A 22,500-nucleotide genomic window follows, 5' to 3' on the forward strand; every position below is an offset into this window, starting at 1 on the left:
TGATGTTGTTGATGTTGGTGATGGTGTTGTTGATGGTGTTGTTGTTGTTGATGGTGTTGATGTTGTTGATGTTGTTGTTGATGGTAGGACGGGTGGCTGGGCCCAGTGGAGCGTGACATCGCGGCGTTCGAGACTTCCTGCCGACAACTCCACGGAGCACTCCCCTCGCTGCTGCAGCACCACGTAGGCACTCACCCAGCCAGCAGCCTCGGTGAGTGGTGGGTGAGTGGTGAGTGGGTGGGTGGGTGAGTGGGTGAGTGAGTGAGTGGGTGGGTGAGTGGTGGGTGAGTGAGTGGTGGGTGGGTGGGTGAGTGAGTGAGTGGGTGGGTGGGTGGGTGAGTGAGTGAGTGGGTGGGTGAGTGAGTGAGTGAGTGGGTGGGTGGGTGGGTGAGTGGGTGGGTGAGTGAGTGGGTGGGTGAGTGAGTGGTGAGTGGGTGGGTGGGTGGGTGAGTGAGTGAGTGGGTGGGTGAGTGGGTGAGTGGGTGAGTGGTGAGTGGGTGGGTGGGTGGGTGGGTGAGTGGGTGAGTGGGTGGGTGGTGAGTGGGTGGGTGAGTGGGTGGGTGGGTGAGTGGGTGGGTGAGTGGGTGGGTGGGTGAGTGAGTGGGTGGGTGAGTGAGTGGGTGGTGGGGTGAGTGGGTGGGTGGGTGGGTGGGTGAGTGGGTGGGTGAGTGGGTGGGTGGGTGGGTGAGTGGGTGAGTGGGTGGGTGGGTGGGTGAGTGAGTGGGTGGGTGGTGGTGGGTGAGTGGTGAGTGGGTGGGTGGGTGAGTGAGTGAGTGAGTGGGTGTGTGAGTGGGTGAGTGAGTGGGTGAGTGGGTGAGTGGGTGGGTGAGTGAGTGGGTGGGTGGGTGAGTGGGTGGGTGGTGAGTGGGTGGGTGGGTGGGTGAGTGGGTGGGTGGGTGGGTGAGTGGGTGGGTGAGTGGGTGAGTGGGTGGGTGGTGAGTGGGTGGGTGGGTGGTGAGTGGGTGGGTGGGTGGTGAGTGGGTGAGTGGTGAGTGAGTGGGTGGGTGAGTAGGTGGGTGAGTGGTGAGTGGGTGAGTGGTGAGTGAGTGGGTGGGTGAGTGGGTGGGTGGGTGAGTGGGTGGGTGAGTGGGTGAGTGGGTGAGTGGTGAGTGGGTGGGTGGGTGGTGAGTGGGTGGGTGGGTGAGTGGGTGGGTGAGTGGGTGAGTGGGTGAGTGGTGGGTGAGTGGTGAGTGGGTGGGTGAGTGGGTGGGTGAGTGGGTGGGTGGGTGAGTGGTGGGTGAGTGGGTGGGTGAGTGGGTGGGTGGGTGGGTGAGTGGGTGGGTGAGTGGGTGGGTGGGTGAGTGGTGGGTGAGTGGGTGAGTGGGTGGGTGGGTGAGTGGGTGGGTGGGTGAGTGGGTGGGTGGGTGAGTGGGTGGGTGGGTGGGTGGGTGAGTGGGTGGGTGAGTGGGTGGGTGGGTGAGTGGTGGGTGAGTGGTGAGTGGGTGGGTGGGTGAGTGGGTGGGTGAGTGGGTGAGTGGGTGAGTGGGTGGGTGGTGAGTGGGTGGGTGAGTGGGTGAGTGGGTGAGTGGTGGGTGAGTGGTGAGTGGGTGGGTGAGTGGGTGGGTGAGTGGGTGGGTGGGTGAGTGGTGGGTGAGTGGGTGAGTGGGTGGGTGGGTGGGTGAGTGGGTGGGTGAGTGGGTGGGTGGGTGAGTGGGTGGGTGAGTGGTGGGTGAGTGGGTGAGTGGGTGGGTGGGTGATTGGGTGGGTGGGTGAGTGGGTGGGTGGGTGGGTGAGTGGGTGGGTGGGTGGGTGAGTGGGTGGGTGAGTGGGTGGGTGGGTGAGTGGTGGGTGAGTGGTGAGTGGGTGGGTGGGTGAGTGGGTGGGTGAGTGGGTGAGTGGGTGAGTGGGTGAGTGAGTGGGTGAGTGGGTGAGTGGGTGTGTGAGTGGGTGAGTGGGTGTGTGAGTGGGTGAGTGGGTGTGTGAGTGGGTGAGTGGGTGGGTGGGTGAGTGAGTGAGTGGGTGGGTGAGTGGGTGAGTGAGTGAGTGAGTGAGTGGGTGGGTGAGTGGGTGAGTGGGTGGGTGAGTGGGTGGGTGAGTGGGTGAGTGGGTGGGTGAGTGGGTGGGTGAGTGGGTGGGTGAGTGGTTGAGTGGGTGGGTGAGTGGGTGAGTGGGTGGGTGAGTGGGTGGGTGGGTGGGTGGGTGAGTGGGTGAGTGGTGGTGAGTGGTGAGTGGGTGAGTGGGTGAGTGAGTGAGTGGGTGGGTGAGTGGGTGAGTGGGTGAGTGAGTGGGTGGGTGAGTGGGTGGGTGAGTGGGTGGGTGAGTGGTTGAGTGGGTGGGTGAGTGGGTGAGTGGGTGGGTGAGTGGGTGGGTGAGTGAGTGGGTGAGTGGGTGGGTGAGTGGGTGGGTGAGTGGGTGGGTGAGTGGGTGGGTGAGTGAGTGGGTGGGTGGGTGAGTGGGTGAGTGAGTGGGTGGGTGAGTGGGTGGGTGAGTGGGTGGGTGAGTGGGTGGGTGAGTGGGTGGGTGAGTGGTTGGGTGGGTGAGTGAGTGGGTGAGTGGGTGGGTGAGTGAGTGGGTGAGTGGGTGGGTGAGTGAGTGGGTGAGTGGGTGGGTGGGTGAGTGGGTGGGTGAGTGGGTGGGTGGGTGGGTGAGTGGGGTGAGTGGGTGGGTGGGTGAGTGAGTGAGTGAGTGGGTGGGTGGGTGAGTGGGTGAGTGGGTGAGTGAGTGGGTGGGTGAGTGGGTGGGTGAGTGGGTGGGTGAGTGGTTGAGTGGGTGGGTGAGTGGGTGGGTGAGTGGGTGAGTGGGTGGGTGAGTGAGTGGGTGAGTGGGTGGGTGAGTGGGTGAGTGGTGAGTGGGTGAGTGAGTGAGTGGGTGGGTGAGTGAGTGGGTGGGTGAGTGGGTGGGTGAGTGGTTTAGTGGGTGGGTGAGTGGGTGAGTGGGTGAGTGAGTGGGTGGGTGAGTGAGTGGGTGAGTGGGTGGGTGAGTGGGTGAGTGGGTGAGTGGTGAGTGGGTGAGTGGATGTGTGAGTGAGTGGGTGGGTGAGTGGGTGAGTGGGTGAGTGGGTGAGTGAGTGAGTGGGTGGGTGAGTGGGTGGGTGGGTGGGTGAGTGGTTGAGTGGGTGGGTGAGTGGGTGAGTGGGTGGGTGAGTGGGTGGGTGAGTGGGTGGGTGAGTGGGTGGGTGAGTGGGTGGGTGAGTGGGTGGGTGAGTGAGTGGGTGAGTGGGTGGGTGAGTGGGTGGGTGAGTGGGTGGGTGAGTGGGTGGGTGAGTGGGTGGGTGAGTGGGTGGGTGAGTGGGTGGGTGAGTGGGTGGGTGAGTGGTTGAGTGGGTGGGTGAGTGGGTGAGTGGGTGAGTGAGTGAGTGGGTGAGTGGGTGGGTGAGTGAGTGGGTGAGTGGGTGAGTGGGTGGGTGGGTGAGTGGGTGGGTGAGTGGGTGGGTGGGTGAGTTGGTGAGTGGGTGGGTGGGTGAGTGAGTGAGTGAGTGGGTGGGTGGGTGGGTGAGTGGGTGAGTGGGTGGGTGAGTGAGTGAGTGAGTGGTGGGTGAGTGGGTGAGTGGTGAGTGAGTGGGTGAGTGGGTGAGTGGGTGTGTGAGTGGGTGAGTGGGTGTGTGGGTGGGTGAGTGAGTGGGTGAGTGGGTGAGTAGGTGAGTGGTGGGTGAGTGGTGAGTGGGTGGGTGAGTGGGTGAGTGGGTGAGTGGGTGGGTGGGTGAGTGGGTGAGTGGGTGGGTGGGTGAGTGGGTGAGTGGGTGGGTGGTGGGTGAGTGGGTGGGTGGTGGGTGAGTGGGTGAGTGGGTGAGTGGGTGGGTGGGTGAGTGGGTGAGTGGGTGGGTGGTGGGTGAGTGGGTGGGTGGTGGGTGAGTGGGTGGGTGAGTGAGTGGGTGAGTGGGTGGGTGAGTGAGTGGGTGGGTGAGTGAGTGGGTGGGTGAGTGGGTGGGTGAGTGGGTGGGTGGGTGAGTGGGTGGGTGAGTGGGTGGGTGGGTGAGTGAGTGGGTGGGTGGGTGGGTGAGTGAGTGTGTGGGTGAGTGGGCGAGCGAGTTGGTGGGTGCAGACTAACACACAGAGACAGCTGCCCCTGGGGGTGCCCCAAGGCCAGAGACCCACACAGCAGCAGCAGCAGCAGCTGTCGCCCCACCTATAGCCAGAGTGGTGACGTGAGCGCCGCGTTCCTATTGGTCGACGTCGCTGTCTCATCCTACAGGCAGCTGCCCGGACGCCTACGCCCGCCTGTTCGCTCGAAGGACCCCCGCCGGGGTCATGTGACGCGCGGGAGCCAATCGCCAAGCGGCACAAGGCCCTGGCCGCCCTGCTCGGTCGCCGGGCCAACGGTCGCCGTGGCAACGAGGGTAAGGTCGTCGCCATGGCAACTGTGGGTGGGGGGGGGGGCGTCGCCATGGCAACGGAGGCAGGCCGTCGGCACGGCGGTACGGCCGACCAATCAGGGAGCCCCAGTGATTAACACTGAACCCTATGGGAGTGAGCCCCAGTGATTAACACTGAACCCTATGGGAGTGAGTCCCAGTGATTAACACTGAACCCTATGGGAGTGAGTCCCAGTGATTAACACTGAACCCTATAGGAGTGAGTCCCAGTGATTAACACTGAACCCTATGGGAGTGAGCCCCAGTGATTAACACTGAACCCTATGGGAGTGAGTCCCAGTGATTAACACTGAACCCTATGGGAGTGAGCCCCAGTGATTAACACCGAACCCTATGGGAGTGAGTCCCAGTGATTAACACTGAACCCTATAGGAGTGAGCCCCAGTGATTAACACCGAACCCTATGAGAGTGAGCCCCAGTGATTAACACTGAACCCTATGGGAGTGAGCCCCAGTGATTAACACCGAACCCTATGGGAGTGAGTCCCAGTGATTAACACTGAACCCTATAGGAGTGAGCCCCAGTGATTAACACTGAACCCTATGGGAGTGAGTCCCAGTGATTAACACTGAACCCTATGGGTGTGAGCCCCAGTGATTAACACCGAACCCTATGGGAGTGAGCCCCAGTGATTAACACTGAACCCTATGGGAGTGAGCCCCAGTGATTAACACCGAACCCTATGGGAGTGAGCCCCAGTGATTAACACTGAACCCTATGGGAGTGAGCCCCAGTGATTAACACTGAACCCTATGGGAGTGAGCCCCAGTGATTAACAATGAACCCTATGGGAGTGAGTCCCAGTGATTAACACAGAACCCTATGGGAGTGAGCCCCAGTGATTAACACTGAACCCTATGGGAGTGAGCCCCAGTGATTAACACTGAACCCTATGGGAGTGAGCCCCAGTGATTAACACTGAACCCTATGGGAGTGAGCCCCAGTGATTAACACTGAACCCTATGGGAGTGAGTCCCAGTGATTAACACTGAACCCTATGGGAGCGAGCCCCAGTGATTAACACTGAACCCTATGGGAGTGAGCCCCAGTGATTAACACTGAACCCTATGGGAGTGAGTCCCAGTGATTAACACTGAACCCTATGGGAGTGAGCCCCAGTGATTAACACTGAACCCTATGGGAGTGAGCCCCAGTGATTAACACTGAACCCTATGGGAGTGAGCCCCAGTGATTAACACTGAACCCTATGGGAGTGAGCCCCAGTGATTAACAATGAACCCTATGGGAGTGAGTCCCAGTGATTAACACAGAACCCTATGGGAGTGAGCCCCAGTGATTAACACTGAACCCTATGGGAGTGAGCCCCAGTGATTAACACTGAACCCTATGGGAGTGAGCCCCAGTGATTAACACTGAACCCTATGGGAGTGAGCCCCAGTGATTAACACTGAACCCTATGGGAGTGAGCCCCAGTGATTAACACTGAACCCTATGGGAGTCAGCCCCAGTGATTAACAATGAACCCTATGGGAGTGAGTCCCAGTGATTAACACTGAACCCTATGGGAGTGAGTCCCAGTGATTAACACTGAACCCTATGGGAGCGAGTCCCAGTGATTAACACTGAACCCTATGGGAGTGAGTCCCAGTGATTAACACTGAACCCTATGGGAGTGAGTCCCAGTGATTAACACTGAACCCTATGGGAGTGAGTCCCAGTGATTAACACTGAACCCTATGGGAGTGAGTCCCAGTGATTAACACTGAACCCTATGGGAGTGAGTCCCAGTGATTAACACTGAACCCTATGGGAGTGAGTCCCAGTGATTAACACTGAACCCTATGGGAGTGAGTCCCAGTGATTAACACTGAACCCTATGGGAGTGAGTCCCAGTGATTAACACTGAACCCTATGGGAGTGAGTCCCAGTGATTAACACTGAACCCTATGGGAGTGAGTCCCAGTGATTAACACTGAACACTATGGGAGTGAGTCCCAGTGATTAACACTGAACCCTATAGGAGTGAGTCCCAGTGATTAACACTGAACCCTATGGGAGTGAGCCCCAGTGATTAACACTGAACCCTATAGGAGTGAGTCCCAGTGATTAACACTGAACCCTATGGGAGTGAGTCCCAGTGATTAACACTGAACCCTATGGGAGTGAGTCCCAGTGATTAACACTGAACCCTATAGGAGTGAGTCCCAGTGATTAACACTGAACACTATGGGAGTGAGCCCCAGTGATTAACACTGAACCCTATGGGAGTGAGTCCCAGTGATTAACACTGAACCCTATGGGAGTGAGTCCCAGTGATTAACACTGAACCCTATGGGAGTGAGTCCCAGTGATTAACACTGAACCCTATGGGAGTGAGTCCCAGTGATTTACACTGAACCCTATGGGAGTGAGTCCCAGTGATTAACACTGAACCCTATGGGAGTGAGTCCCAGTGATTAACACTGAACCCTATGGGAGTGAGTCCCAGTGATTAACACTGAACCCTATGGGAGGGAGCCCCAGTGATTAACACTGAACCCTATAGGAGTGAGTCCCAGTGATTAACACTGAACCCTATGGGAGTGAGTCCCAGTGATTAACACTGAACCCTATGGGAGTGAGTCCCAGTGATTAACACTGAACCCTATGGGAGTGAGTCCCAGTGATTAACACTGAACCCTATGGGAGTGAGTCCCAGTGATTAACACTGAACCCTATGGGAGTGAGTCCCAGTGATTAACAATGAACCCTATGGGAGTGAGCCCCAGTGATAAACACTGAACCCTATGGGAGTGAGTCCCAGTGATTAACAATGAACCCTATGGGAGTGAGCCCCAGTGATTAACACTGAACCCTATAGGAGTGAGTCCCAGTGATAAACACTGAACCCTATGGGAGTGAGTCCCAGTGATTAACAATGAACCCTATGGGAGTGAGCCCCAGTGATTAACACTGAACCCTATGGGAGTGAGTCCCAGTGATTAACACTGAACCCTATGGGAGTGAGTCCCAGTGATTAACAATGAACCCTATGGGAGTGAGCCCCAGTGATTAACACTGAACCCTATGGGAGTGAGCCCCAGTGATTAACACTGAACCCTATGGGAGTGAGTCCCAGTGATTAACACTGAACCCTATAGGAGTGAGCCCCAGTGATTAACACTGAACCCTATGGGAGTGAGCCCCAGTGATTAACACCGAACCCTATAGGAGTGAGCCCCAGTGATTAACACTGAACCCTATGGGAGTGAGTCCCAGTGATTAACACTGAACCCTATGGGAGTGAGCCCCAGTGATTAACACCGAACCCTATAGGAGTGAGTCCCAGTGATTAACACTGAACCCTATGGGAGTGAGCCCCAGTGATTAACAATGAACCCTATGGGAGTGAGTCCCAGTGATTGACACTGAACCCTATGGGAGTGAGTCTCAGTGATTAACACTGAACCCTATGGGAGTGAGCCCCAGTGATTAACACTGAACCCTATGGGAGTGAGTCCCAGTGATTAACACTGAACCCTATGGGAGTGAGTCCCAGTGATTAACACTGAACCCTATGGGAGTGAGCCCCAGTGATTAACACTGAACCCTATGGGAGTGAGTCCCAGTGATTAACACTGAACCCTATGGGAGTGAGTCCCAGTGATTAACACTGAACCCTATGGGAGTGAGCCCCAGTGATTAACACTGAACCCTATGGGAGTGAGTCCCAGTGATTAACACTGAACCCTATGGGAGCGAGTCCCAGTGATTAACACCGAACCCTATGGGAGTGAGTCCCAGTGATTAACACTGAACCCTATGGGAGTGAGTCCCAGTGATTAACACTGAACCCTATGGGAGTGAGTCCCAGTGATTAACACTGAACCCTATGGGAGTGAGTCCCAGTGATTAACACTGAACCCTATGGGAGTGAGTCCCAGTGATTAACACTGAACACTATGGGAGTGAGTCCCAGTGATTAACACTGAACCCTATGGGAGTGAGTCCCAGTGATTAACACTGAACCCTATGGGAGTGAGTCCCAGTGATTAACACAGAACCCTATGGGAGTGAGTCCCAGTGATTAACAATGAACCCTATGGGAGTGAGTCCCAGTGATTAACACAGAACCCTATGGGAGTGAGCCCCAGTGATTAACACTGAACCCTATGGGAGTGAGCCCCAGTGATTAACACTGAACCCTATGGGAGTGAGTCCCAGTGATTAACACTGAACCCTATGGGAGTGAGCCCCAGTGATTAACACTGAACCCTATGGGAGTGAGCCCCAGTGATTAACACTGAACCCTATGGGAGTGAGTCCCAGTGATTAACACTGAACCCTATGGGAGTGAGCCCCAGTGATTAACACTGAACCCTATGGGAGTGAGCCCCAGTGATTAACACTGAACCCTATGGGAGTCAGCCCCAGTGATTAACAATGAACCCTATGGGAGTGAGTCCCAGTGATTAACACAGAACCCTATGGGAGTGAGCCCCAGTGATTAACACTGAACCCTATGGGAGTGAGCCCCAGTGATTAACACTGAACCCTATGGGAGTGAGCCCCAGTGATTAACACTGAACCCTATGGGAGTGAGCCCCAGTGATTAACACTGAACCCTATGGGAGTGAGCCCCAGTGATTAACACTGAACCCTATGGGAGTGAGCCCCAGTGATTAACACTGAACCCTATGGGAGTGAGTCCCAGTGATTAACACTGAACCCTATGGGAGCGAGTCCCAGTGATTAACACTGAACCCTATGGGAGTGAGTCCCAGTGATTAACACTGAACCCTATGGGAGTGAGTCCCAGTGATTAACACTGAACCCTATGGGAGTGAGTCCCAGTGATTAACACTGAACCCTATGGGAGTGAGTCCCAGTGATTAACACTGAACCCTATGGGAGTGAGTCCCAGTGATTAACACTGAACCCTATGGGAGTGAGCCCCAGTGATTAACACTGAACCCTATAGGAGTGAGTCCCAGTGATTAACACCGAACCCTATAGGAGTGAGCCCCAGTGATTAACACTGAACCCTATGGGAGTGAGTCCCAGTGATTAACACTGAACCCTATGGGAGTGAGCCCCAGTGATTAACACCGAACCCTATAGGAGTGAGTCCCAGTGATTAACACTGAACCCTATGGGAGTGAGCCCCAGTGATTAACAATGAACCCTATGGGAGTGAGTCCCAGTGATTGACACTGAACCCTATGGGAGTGAGTCTCAGTGATTAACACTGAACCCTATGGGAGTGAGCCCCAGTGATTAACACTGAACCCTATGGGAGTGAGTCCCAGTGATTAACACTGAACCCTATGGGAGTGAGTCCCAGTGATTAACACTGAACCCTATGGGAGTGAGCCCCAGTGATTAACACTGAACCCTATGGGAGTGAGTCCCAGTGATTAACACTGAACCCTATGGGAGTGAGTCCCAGTGATTAACACTGAACCCTATGGGAGTGAGCCCCAGTGATTAACACTGAACCCTATGGGAGTGAGTCCCAGTGATTAACACTGAACCCTATGGGAGCGAGTCCCAGTGATTAACACCGAACCCTATGGGAGTGAGTCCCAGTGATTAACACTGAACCCTATGGGAGTGAGTCCCAGTGATTAACACTGAACCCTATGGGAGTGAGTCCCAGTGATTAACACTGAACCCTATGGGAGTGAGTCCCAGTGATTAACACTGAACCCTATGGGAGTGAGTCCCAGTGATTAACACTGAACACTATGGGAGTGAGTCCCAGTGATTAACACTGAACCCTATGGGAGTGAGTCCCAGTGATTAACACTGAACCCTATGGGAGTGAGTCCCAGTGATTAACACAGAACCCTATGGGAGTGAGTCCCAGTGATTAACAATGAACCCTATGGGAGTGAGTCCCAGTGATTAACACAGAACCCTATGGGAGTGAGCCCCAGTGATTAACACTGAACCCTATGGGAGTGAGCCCCAGTGATTAACACTGAACCCTATGGGAGTGAGTCCCAGTGATTAACACTGAACCCTATGGGAGTGAGCCCCAGTGATTAACACTGAACCCTATGGGAGTGAGCCCCAGTGATTAACACTGAACCCTATGGGAGTGAGTCCCAGTGATTAACACTGAACCCTATGGGAGTGAGCCCCAGTGATTAACACTGAACCCTATGGGAGTGAGCCCCAGTGATTAACACTGAACCCTATGGGAGTCAGCCCCAGTGATTAACAATGAACCCTATGGGAGTGAGTCCCAGTGATTAACACAGAACCCTATGGGAGTGAGCCCCAGTGATTAACACTGAACCCTATGGGAGTGAGCCCCAGTGATTAACACTGAACCCTATGGGAGTGAGCCCCAGTGATTAACACTGAACCCTATGGGAGTGAGCCCCAGTGATTAACACTGAACCCTATGGGAGTGAGCCCCAGTGATTAACACTGAACCCTATGGGAGTGAGCCCCAGTGATTAACACTGAACCCTATGGGAGTGAGTCCCAGTGATTAACACTGAACCCTATGGGAGCGAGTCCCAGTGATTAACACTGAACCCTATGGGAGTGAGTCCCAGTGATTAACACTGAACCCTATGGGAGTGAGTCCCAGTGATTAACACTGAACCCTATGGGAGTGAGTCCCAGTGATTAACACTGAACCCTATGGGAGTGAGTCCCAGTGATTAACACTGAACCCTATGGGAGTGAGTCCCAGTGATTAACACTGAACCCTATGGGAGTGAGCCCCAGTGATTAACACTGAACCCTATAGGAGTGAGTCCCAGTGATTAACACTGAACCCTATGGGAGTGAGTCCCAGTGATTAACACTGAACCCTATGGGAGTGAGTCCCAGTGATTAACACTGAACCCTATGGGAGTGAGTCCCAGTGATTAACACTGAACCCTATGGGAGTGAGTCCCAGTGATTAACACTGAACCCTATGGGAGTGAGTCCCAGTGATTAACACTGAACCCTATGGGAGTGAGTCCCAGTGATTAACACTGAACCCTATGGGAGTGAGCCCCAGTGATTAACACTGAACCCTATGGGAGTGAGTCCCAGTGATTAACACTGAACCCTATGGGAGTGAGTCCCAGTGATTAACACTGAACCCTATGGGAGTGAGTCCCAGTGATTAACACTGAACCCTATGGGAGTGAGTCCCAGTGATTAACACTGAACCCTATGGGAGTGAGTCCCAGTGATTAACACTGAACCCTATGGGAGTGAGCCCCAGTGATTAACACTGAACCTTATAGGAGTGAGTCCCAGTGATTAACACTGAACCCTATGGGAGTGAGTCCCAGTGATTAACACTGAACCCTATGGGAGTGAGTCCCAGTGATTAACACTGAACCCTATGGGAGTGAGTCCCAGTGATTAACACTGAACCCTATGGGAGTGAGTCCCAGTGATTAACACTGAACCCTATGGGAGTGAGTCCCAGTGATTAACAATGAACCCTATGGGAGTGAGCCCCAGTGATAAACACTGAACCCTATGGGAGTGAGTCCCAGTGATTAACAATGAACCCTATGGGAGTGAGCCCCAGTGATTAACACTGAACCCTATGGGAGTGAGTCCCAGTGATTAACACTGAACCTTATGGGAGTGAGTCCCAGTGATTAACAATGAACCCTATGGGAGTGAGCCCCAGTGATTAACACTGAACCCTATGGGAGTGAGCCCCAGTGATTAACACTGAACCCTATGGGAGTGAGTCCCAGTGATTAACACTGAACCCTATAGGAGTGAGCCCCAGTGATTAACACTGAACCCTATGGGAGTGAGCCCCAGTGATTAACACCGAACCCTATAGGAGTGAGCCCCAGTGATTAACACTGAACCCTATGGGAGTGAGTCCTAGTGATTAACACTGAACCCTATGGGAGTGAGCCCCAGTGATTAACACCGAAACCCTATAGGAGTGAATCCCAGTGATTAACACTGAACCCTATGGGAGCGAGTCCCAGTGATTAACACTGAACCCTATGGGAGTGAGCCCCAGTGATTAACACTGAACCCTATGGGAGTGAGTCCCAGTGATTAACACTGAACCCTATGGGAGTGAGTCTCAGTGATTAACACTGAACCCTATGGGAGTGAGTCTCAGTGATTAACACTGAACCCTATGGGAGTGAGCCCCAGTGACTAACACTGAACCCTATGGGAGTGAGTCCCAGTGATTAACACTGAACCCTATGGGAGTGAGTCCCAGTGATTAACACTGAACCCTATGGGAGTGAGTCCCAGTGATTAACAATGAACCCTATGGGAGTGAGCCCCAGTGATAAACACTGAACCCTATGGGAGTGAGTCCCAGTGATTAACACTGAACCCTATGGGAGTGAGTCCCAGTGATTAACAATGAACCCTATGGGAGTGAGCCCCAGTGATTAACACTGAACCCTATGGGAGTGAGCCCCAGTGATTAACACTGAACCCTATGGGAGTGAGTCCCAGTGATTAACACTGAACCCTATAGGAGTGAGCCCCAGTGATTAACACTGAACCCTATGGGAGTGAGCCCCAGTGATTAACACCGAACCCTATAGGAGTGAGCCCCAGTGATTAACACTGAACCCTATGGGAGTGAGTCCTAGTGATTAACACTGAACCCTATGGGAGTGAGCCCCAGTGATTAACACCGAACCCTATAGGAGTGAGTCCCAGTGATTAACACTGAACCCTATGGGAGCGAGTCCCAGTGATTAACACTGAACCCTATGGGAGTGAGCCCCAGTGATTAACACTGAACCCTATGGGAGTGAGTCCCAGTGATTAACACTGAACCCTATGGGAGTGAGTCTCAGTGATTAACACTGAACCCTATGGGAGTGAGTCCCAGTGATTAACACTGAACCCTATGGGAGTGAGCCCCAGTGACTAACACTGAACCCTATGGGAGTGAGTCCCAGTGATTAACACTGAACCCTATGGGAGTGAGTCCCAGTGATTAACACTGAACCCTATGGGAGTGAGTCTCAGTGATTAACACTGAACCCTATGGGAGTGAGTCCCAGTGATTAACACTGAACCCTATGGGAGTGAGCCCCAGTGACTAACACTGAACCCTATGGGAGTGAGCCCCAGTGATTAACACAGAACCCTATGGGAGTGAGCCCCAGTGATTAACACTGAACCCTATGGGAGTGAGTCCCAGTGATTAACACTGAACCCTATGGGAGTGAGTCCCAGTGATTAACACTGAACCCTATGGGAGTGAGCCCCAGTGATTAACACTGAACCCTATAGGAGTGAGTCCCAGTGATTAACACTGAACCCTATGGGAGTGAGCCCCAGTGATTAACACTGAACCCTATGGGAGTGAGTCCCAGTGATTAACACTGAACCCTATGGGAGTGAGTCCCAGTGATTAACACTGAACCCTATGGGAGTGAGTCCCAGTGATTAACACTGAACCCTATGGGAGTGAGTCCCAGTGATTAACACTGAACCCTATGGGAGCGAGTCCCAGTGATTAACACTGAACCCTATGGGAGTGAGCCCCAGTGATTAACACTGAACCCTAAGGGAGTGAGCCCCAGTGATTAACACTGAACCCTATGGGAGTGAGCCCCAGTGATTAACACTGAACCCTATGGGAGTGAGCCCCAGTGATTAACACTGAACCCTATGGGAGTGAGCCCCAGTGATTAACACTGAACCCTATGGGAGCGAGTCCCAGTGATTAACACTGAACCCTATGGGAGCGAGCCCCAGTGATTAACACTGAACCCTATGGGAGCGAGTCCCAGTGATTAACACTGAACCCTATGGGAGTGAGCCCCAGTGATTAACACTGAACCCTATGGGAGTGAGCCCCAGTGATTAACACTGAACCCTATGGGAGTGAGTCCCAGTGTTTAACACAGAACCCTATGGGAGTGAGTCCCAGTGATTAACACTGAACCCTATGGGAGTGAGTCCCAGTGATTAACACTGAACCCTATGGGAGTGAGTCCCAGTGATTAACACTGAACCCTATGGGAGTGAGTCCCAGTGATTAACACTGAACCCTATGGGAGTGAGTCCCAGTGATTAACACTGAACCCTATGGGAGTGAGTCCCAGTGATTAACACTGAACCCTATGGGAGTGAGTCCCAGTGATTAACACTGAACCCTATGGGAGCGAGTCCCAGTGATTAACACTGAACCCTATGGGAGTGAGCCCCAGTGATTAACACTGAACCCTAAGGGAGTGAGCCCCAGTGATTAACACTGAACCCTATGGGAGTGAGCCCCAGTGATTAACACTGAACCCTATGGGAGTGAGCCCCAGTGATTAACACTGAACCCTATGGGAGTGAATCCCAGTGATTAACACTGAACCCTATGGGAGTGAGTCCCAGTGATTGACACTGAACCCTATGGGATGAACCCTATGGGAGTGAGCCCCAGTGATTGACACTAGGCCCTCTGTCATCCCATACAGATCTCCTCCTGAGCACCGTTCCTGTGGCCAAGGACTTGTACATCCTGGCCAGGTCTCGCCTGATTGGACAGAAACGGCCCGGCACGCTCGTCCCTCATTGGCTGCGGCAGGCCGGTTGCCTGGGGCAACCCCAAGCCCTCTTCCTATTGGCCGTGGCCTATCAGGTGGGGCTGGGCGTTCCAGCCAATCAGACGGAGGTGAGGGCGAAGACTTACACTTGTGTCTCCCCGTGTCTCGCCGCGTCTCCCCGTGTCTCACCGTGTCTTTCTCCCCGTGTCTCCCCGTGTCTCGCCGCGTCTCCCCGTGTCTCACCGTGTCTTTCTCCCCGTGTCTCCCCCGCGTCTCCCCGTGTCTCACTGTGTCGCCCTGTGTCTCTCTGTGTCTCACTGTGTCTCACCGTGTCTGCCCCGCGTCTCCCCGTGTCTCACTGTGTCGCCCTGTGTCTCTCTGTGTCTCACCGTGTCTCCCCGTGTCTCACCGTGTCTCACCGTGTCTCTCCCCGTGTCTCCCCCCGTGTCTCCCCGTGTCTCCCCGTGTCTCCTCGTGTCTCACTGTGTCTCACCGCATCTCCCCGTGTCTCACCGTGTCTCCCCGTGTCTCCCCGTGTCTCCCCCGTGTCTCCCCCGTGTCTCCCCGTGTCTCCCCCGTGTCTCCCCCGTGTCTCCCCGTGTCTCCCCGTGTCTCCCCCGTGTCTCCCCGTGTCTCCCCGTGTCTCCCCGTGTCTCCCCCGTGTCTCCCCGTGTCTCCCCGTGTCTCCCCGTGTCTCACCCGTGTCTCCCCGTGTCTCACCGTGTGTCTCCCCGTGTCTCCCCGTGTCCCCCCGTGCCCCCCGTGTCTCCCCGTGTCTCTCTCACCATGTCTCACCGTGTCTCACCGTGTCTCACCGTGTCTCACCGTGTCTCACTGTGTCTCACCGTGTCTCACCGTGTCTCCCCCGTGTCTCTCAGCGTGTCTCTCTGTGTCTCACCGTGTCTCCCCCGTGTCTCCCCCGTGTCTCCCCCATGTCTCCCCCGTGTCTCCCCGTGTCTCCACCGTGTCTCCCCCGTGTCTCACCGTGTCTCCCCCCGTGTCTCCCCGTGTCTCCCCGTGTCTCACCGTGTCTCCCCGTGTCTCACCGTGTCTCCCCGTGTCTCCCCTTGTCCCCGTGTCTCCTGCATGTCCCCCCGTGCCTTCCCGTGTCTCCCTGTGTCTCCCCGCGTCTCCCCGTGTCCCCCCGTGTCTCATGTCTCTGTGTCTCACTGTGTCCCCCTGTGCCTCCCCGTGCCTCCCTGTGTCTCTCTGTGTCTTCCCCGTGTCTCCCCGTGTCCTCCCATGTCTCCCCGTGTCTCCCCGTGTCTCCCCTTGTCTCTGTGTCTCCCCGTGTCTCCTCTTGTCTCTGTGTCTCCCCGCGTCTCTGTTCCCCGTGTCTCTGTGTCTCCCCTTGTCTCTGTGTCTCACCGTGTCTCCCCGTGTCTCTGTGTCTCCCCGTGTCTACCCGTATATCCCCTTGTCCTGGTGTCTCCCCGCGTCTCTGTGTCTCCCCGTGTCTCTGTGTCTCCCCTTGTCTCTGTGTCTCACCGTGTCTCCCCGTGTCTCTGTGTCTCCCCGTGTCGTCTCACCGTGTCCCCCCCCCCCCCCCCTTCCCAGGCGCTGGTGATGGGCCTGCTAGCGGCTGGCCACGGCTGCGGCCTGGCCCAAGCGCGTCTGGGCTACAAGCACCAGCGGGGCCTGGACGGGCACGAGGCAGACCTGGGGGCAGCCTACAGCTACTACAGCGACGCCGCCATCACCACCTCGCGGCAGCGGCAGGAGCACCGCCCAGACCAGGTCAGTCACTCACTCACTCAGCCACTCACTCAGCCACTCACTCACTCAGCCACTCACTCACTCGCTCAGCCACTCACTCACTCACTCAGCCTACAGCTACTACAGCGACGCCGCCATCACCACCTCGCGACAGCGGCAGGAGCACCGCCCAGACCAGGTCAGTCACTCACTCACTCAGCCACTCACTCAGCCACTCACTCAGCCACTCACTCACTCACTCAGCCACTCACTCACTCAGCCTACAGCTACTACAGCGACGCCGCCATCACCACCTCGCGGCAAAGACAGGAGCACCGTCCAGACCAGGTCAGCTACTCACTCACTCACTCAGCCACTCAGCCACTCAGTCACTCAGCCACTCACTCACTCAGCCACTCAGCTACTCACTAACTTACTCAGCCACTCATTCACTCAGCCACTCACTCACTCAGCCACTCACTCACTCAGCCACTCGCTCAGCCACTCACTCACTCACTCAGCCACTCGCTCAGCCACTCGCTCGCTCACTCACTCAGCCACTCACTCACCCACTCAGCCACTCACTCAGCCACTCGCTCACTCACATCTACGTGTGTGTGCACACGCACGCACGCACCCACGCACACACACACACCCACACACGCACACACGCACGCACACACCCATGCACACACACACACCCACACACGCACGCCCACACACACGCACACACCCACACACACGCACACGCACACACACACACGCACACACGCACGCCCACACACACGCACACACCCACATACACACACACGCACACACCCACACACGCACACACGCACGCCCACACACACGCACACACCCACACACACGCACACGCACACACACACACGCACACACGCACGCCCACACACACGCACACACCCACACACACACACGCACACACCCACACACGCACACACCCACACACACACACACGCACACACACACACACACACACACACCCACACACGCACACACGCACACACGCACGCCCACACACACGCACACACCCACACACACGCACACGCACACACACACACACACACGCACACACACACACCTACACACGCACGCGAACTGACGCTGCAGGTGTACGTGGAGCTGGTTCGCCTGAGCGACGAGGCAGGCTTGAGGGAGCAGACCAGGCCGGACCACGACCTCTTCCTGTGGCTCAAGCACCAGGCCAGGCAGGGTGTGGGCGGCGCACAGGTGAGCCGTCGGAGCGGACCTAGAGGTGGACGCGTGCGGCGTGCGTGTGTGTGCGTGTGTGTGTGCGCGTGCGTGCGTGTGTGTGTGTGCATGCGTGTGCCTGTGTGCACGTGTGTGTGCATGTGTGCGTGTGTGTGTGTGTGTGCATGCGTGTGCCTGTGTGCACGTGTGTGTGCATGTGTGCGTGTGTGTTTACGCGTGCGTGTGTGGGCATGTGTGTTTATGCGTGTGTGCGTGATTGCGTGTGTGTGCGTGTGTGTTTATGCGTGCCTGTGTGTTTATGCGTGTGTGCGTGATTGCGTGTGTGCGTGTGTGTTTATGCGTGCCTGTGTGTTTATGCGTGTGTGCGTGATTGCGTGTGTGCGTGTGTGTTTATGCGTGCCTGTGTGTTTATGCGTGTGTGCGTGATTGCGTGTGTGCGTGTGTGTTTATGCGTGCCTGTGTGTTTATGCGTGTGTGCGTGATTGCGTGTGTGCGTGTGTGTTTATGCGTGCCTGTGTGTTTATGCGTGTGTGCGTGATTGCGTGTGTGCGTGTGTGTTTATGCGTGTGTGTGCGTGTGCGTGTGTGTTCACGCGTGTGTGTGTGTGTGTGTGCGCGTGCGTGTGTGTGCGTGCGTGTGTGTGTGTTCACGCGAGCATGTGTGCGTGTGTGTTTATGCGTGTGTGTTTATGCATGCGTGTGAGTGCGTGCGTGCGTGTGTGTGTGTGCGTGTGTGTGTGCGCGTGTGTTCACGCGTGTGTGCGTGCGTGCGTGTGTGTGCGTGCGTAGCAAACGCTAGGCCGCATGCTGTACTGGGGCCAGCAAGGGCTGGCGCGCAACGTGGGAGCGGCAGCCCGCTACTACGAGCGCAGCGCCACAGAGACACGCGACCCCACGGCCATGTACGACTACGCCATTGTGCTGCTCAAGGTGCACACAGACACACCTACACACGCACACAGACACACCTACACACGCACACACACACACACGCACACAGACACACCTAAACACGCACACAGACACACCTACACACGCACACAGACACACCTACACACGCACACACACACACACGCACACAGACACACCTACACACGCACACAGACACACCTACACACACACACACACGCTACTACGAGCGCAGCGCCACAGAGACACGCGACCCCACGGCCATGTACGACTACGCCATTGTGCTGCTCAAGGTGCACACAGACACACCTACACACGCACACAGACACACCTACACACGCACACAGACACACCTACACACGCACACACACCTACACACGCACACAGACACACCTACACACGCACACAGACACACCTACACACGCACACACACCTACACACGCACACACACACAGACACACCTACACACGCACACAGACACACCTACACACGCACACAGACACACCTACACACGCACACACACACACCTACACACTCAGTCACACACACCTACACACGCACACAGACACACCTACACACGCACACAGACGCACCTACACACGCACACACACACCTACACACGCACACACGCACACACACACCTACACACGCACACACACACACCTACACACGCACACAGACAAACCTACACACACACACACACCTACACACTCAGTCACACACACCTACACACGCACACACCTACACACGCACACAGACAAACCTACACACACACACACACCTACACACTCAGTCACACACACATACACACGCTACTACGAGCGCAGCGCCACAGAGACACGCGACCCCACGGCCATGTACGACTACGCCATTGTGCTGCTCAAGGTGCACACAGACACACCTACACACGCACACAGACACACCTACACACGCACACAGACACACCTACACACGCACACAGACACACCTACACACGCACACACACACACCTACACACGCACACACACACACCTACACACGCACACACAGACACACCTACACACGCACACACACACCTACACACTCAGTCACACACACACACACACACACACCTACACACACGCACACACACACCTACACACGCACACACACACCTACACACACACCTACACACTCAAACACACACACACCTACACACACCTACACACGCACACAGACACACTTACACACGCACACACACACCTACACACACACACCTACACACACACACACACACGCTACTACTAGCGCAGCGCCACAGAGACACGCGACCCCACAGCCATGTATGACTACGCCATTGTGCTGCTCAAGGTGCACACAGACACACCTACACACGCACACAGACACACCTACACACGCACACAGACACACCTACACACGCACACACACACCTACACACACCTACACACGCACACAGACACACCTACACACACCTACACACGCACACAGACACACCTACACACGCACACACACACCTACACACACACACCTACACACTCACACACACACCTACACACACCTACACACACCTACACACGCACACAGACACACCTACACACGCACACACACACCTACACACGCACACAGACACACACCTACACACTCACACCTACACACGCACACACACACACACCTACACACTCAGTCACACACACCTACACACGCACACAGACACACCTACACACGCACACACACACACCTACACACGCACACAGACACATCTACACACACACTCACTCACACACACCTACACACGCACACAGACACACCTACACACACACTCACTCACACACACCTACACACTCATACACTCATACACACTCATTCATACGCACACACATACACTCATACTCACTCACTCACACTCACTCACACTCTCACTCACACACGCATACACACTCATTCATACACACACGCACACACGCACACACACTCATACTCACTCACTCACACACACTCACTCACACTCACTCACACACACATGCACACACACTCATACTCACTCACTCATACACTCACACACTCACTCACTCATACACTCACTCACTCATACACTCACTCACACACTCACTCACTCATACACTCACACACTCACTCACACTCACACCTACACACACTCACTCACTCATACACTCACTCATACACTCACTCACACACTCACTCACACACTCACTCACACACTCACTCACACACTCACTCACTCATACACTCACTCACTCATACACTCACTCACTCATACACTCACTCATACACTCACTCATACACTCACACACTCACACACTCACTCATACACTCACTCATACACTTACTCACACTCTCACTCATTCACACACGCATACACACTCATTCATACACACACGCACACACGCACACACACTCATACTCACTCACTCACACACACATACACATGCACACACACTCACTCACTCACTCATACACTCACTCATACACTCACTCACTCACACACTCACACACTCACTCACACACTCACCTACACACACTCACTCACACACTCACCTACACACACACACACATACACACTCACTCACTCATACACTCACTCACTCACTCATACACTCACTCATACACTCACTCACTCATACACTCACTCACTCACTCATACACTCACTCACACACTCACTCATACACTCACACACTCACCTACACACACACACACATATACACTCACTCACTCATACACTCACTCACACACTCACTCACTCATACACTCACTCATACACTCACTCACTCACACACTCACACACTCACTCACCTACACACACTCACTCACACACTCACCTACACACACACTCACTCACCTACACACACACACACATACACACTCACTCACTCATACACTCACTCACTCACTCATACACTCACTCACACACTCACTCACTCATACACTCACTCACTCACTCATACACTCACTCACACACTCACTCATACACTCACACACTCACTCATACACTCACTCACACACTCACTCACTCATACACTCACTCACTCACTCATACACTCACTCACACACTCACTCATACACTCACACACTCACACACTCACTCACACACTCACCTACACACACACACACATATACACTCACTCACTCATACACTCACTCACACACTCACTCACTCATACACTCACTCACACACTCACTCACTCATACACTCACTCATACACTCACTCACTCACACACTCACTCACACTCACACCTACACACACTCACATTGACTCACCCCGCGTGTCGCGTGTCGCGTGTCTCGTGTCTCAGGGTCAGGGAGTGAAGCAGAATCTCACGCTGGCTCGTGAGTACCTGGAGAAAGCCGCGGCACAGGTACCCACACTTACACTTACACACACTTACACTTACACACACATACACACACACTTACACACACTTACACTTACACACACATACACTTACACTTACACACACATACACTTACACACACGCACACACACATACACTTACACTTACACACACTTACACTTACACACACTTACACTTACACACACTTACACTTACACTTACACACACTTACACACACGCACACTTACACACACATACACTTACACTTACACACACTTACACTTACACACACTTACACTTACACACACTTACACTTACACACTTACACTTACACACACTTACACACACTTACACTTACACACACATACACTTACACACACATACACTTACACACACTTACACACACTTACACTTACACACACATACACTTACACACACTTACACTTACACACACGCACACTTACACACACTTACACACACATACACTTACACACACTTACACTTACACACACTTACACTTACACACACACTTACACTTACACACTTACACACACTTACACTTACACACACTTACACTTACA

General features: G+C 54.6%; 1 protein-coding gene across 1 annotated transcript in view; it reads left to right on the forward strand.

Moving 5' to 3' along the window:
- Positions 1-87: 87 nt before the first annotated feature.
- The window catches only part of LOC144954404 (protein sel-1 homolog 3-like), a gene marked incomplete at both ends in the record, with an annotated part of 43,699 nt that continues 21,286 nt past the window's right edge, over positions 88-22,500 (forward strand). The window contains 8 exon segments of the mRNA XM_078884907.1: positions 88-211; positions 4,132-4,175; positions 4,177-4,276; positions 14,687-14,883; positions 16,313-16,492; positions 17,579-17,698; positions 18,469-18,609; positions 21,881-21,943. Of these exon segments, the coding sequence (XP_078741033.1) occupies positions 88-211; positions 4,132-4,175; positions 4,177-4,276; positions 14,687-14,883; positions 16,313-16,492; positions 17,579-17,698; positions 18,469-18,609; positions 21,881-21,943 (969 nt within the window).

Source organism: Lampetra fluviatilis, unplaced genomic scaffold (assembly GCF_964198595.1).
Source record: "Lampetra fluviatilis unplaced genomic scaffold, kcLamFluv1.1 SCAFFOLD_840, whole genome shotgun sequence".
Classification (NCBI taxonomy): Eukaryota; Metazoa; Chordata; class Hyperoartia; order Petromyzontiformes; family Petromyzontidae; genus Lampetra; species Lampetra fluviatilis.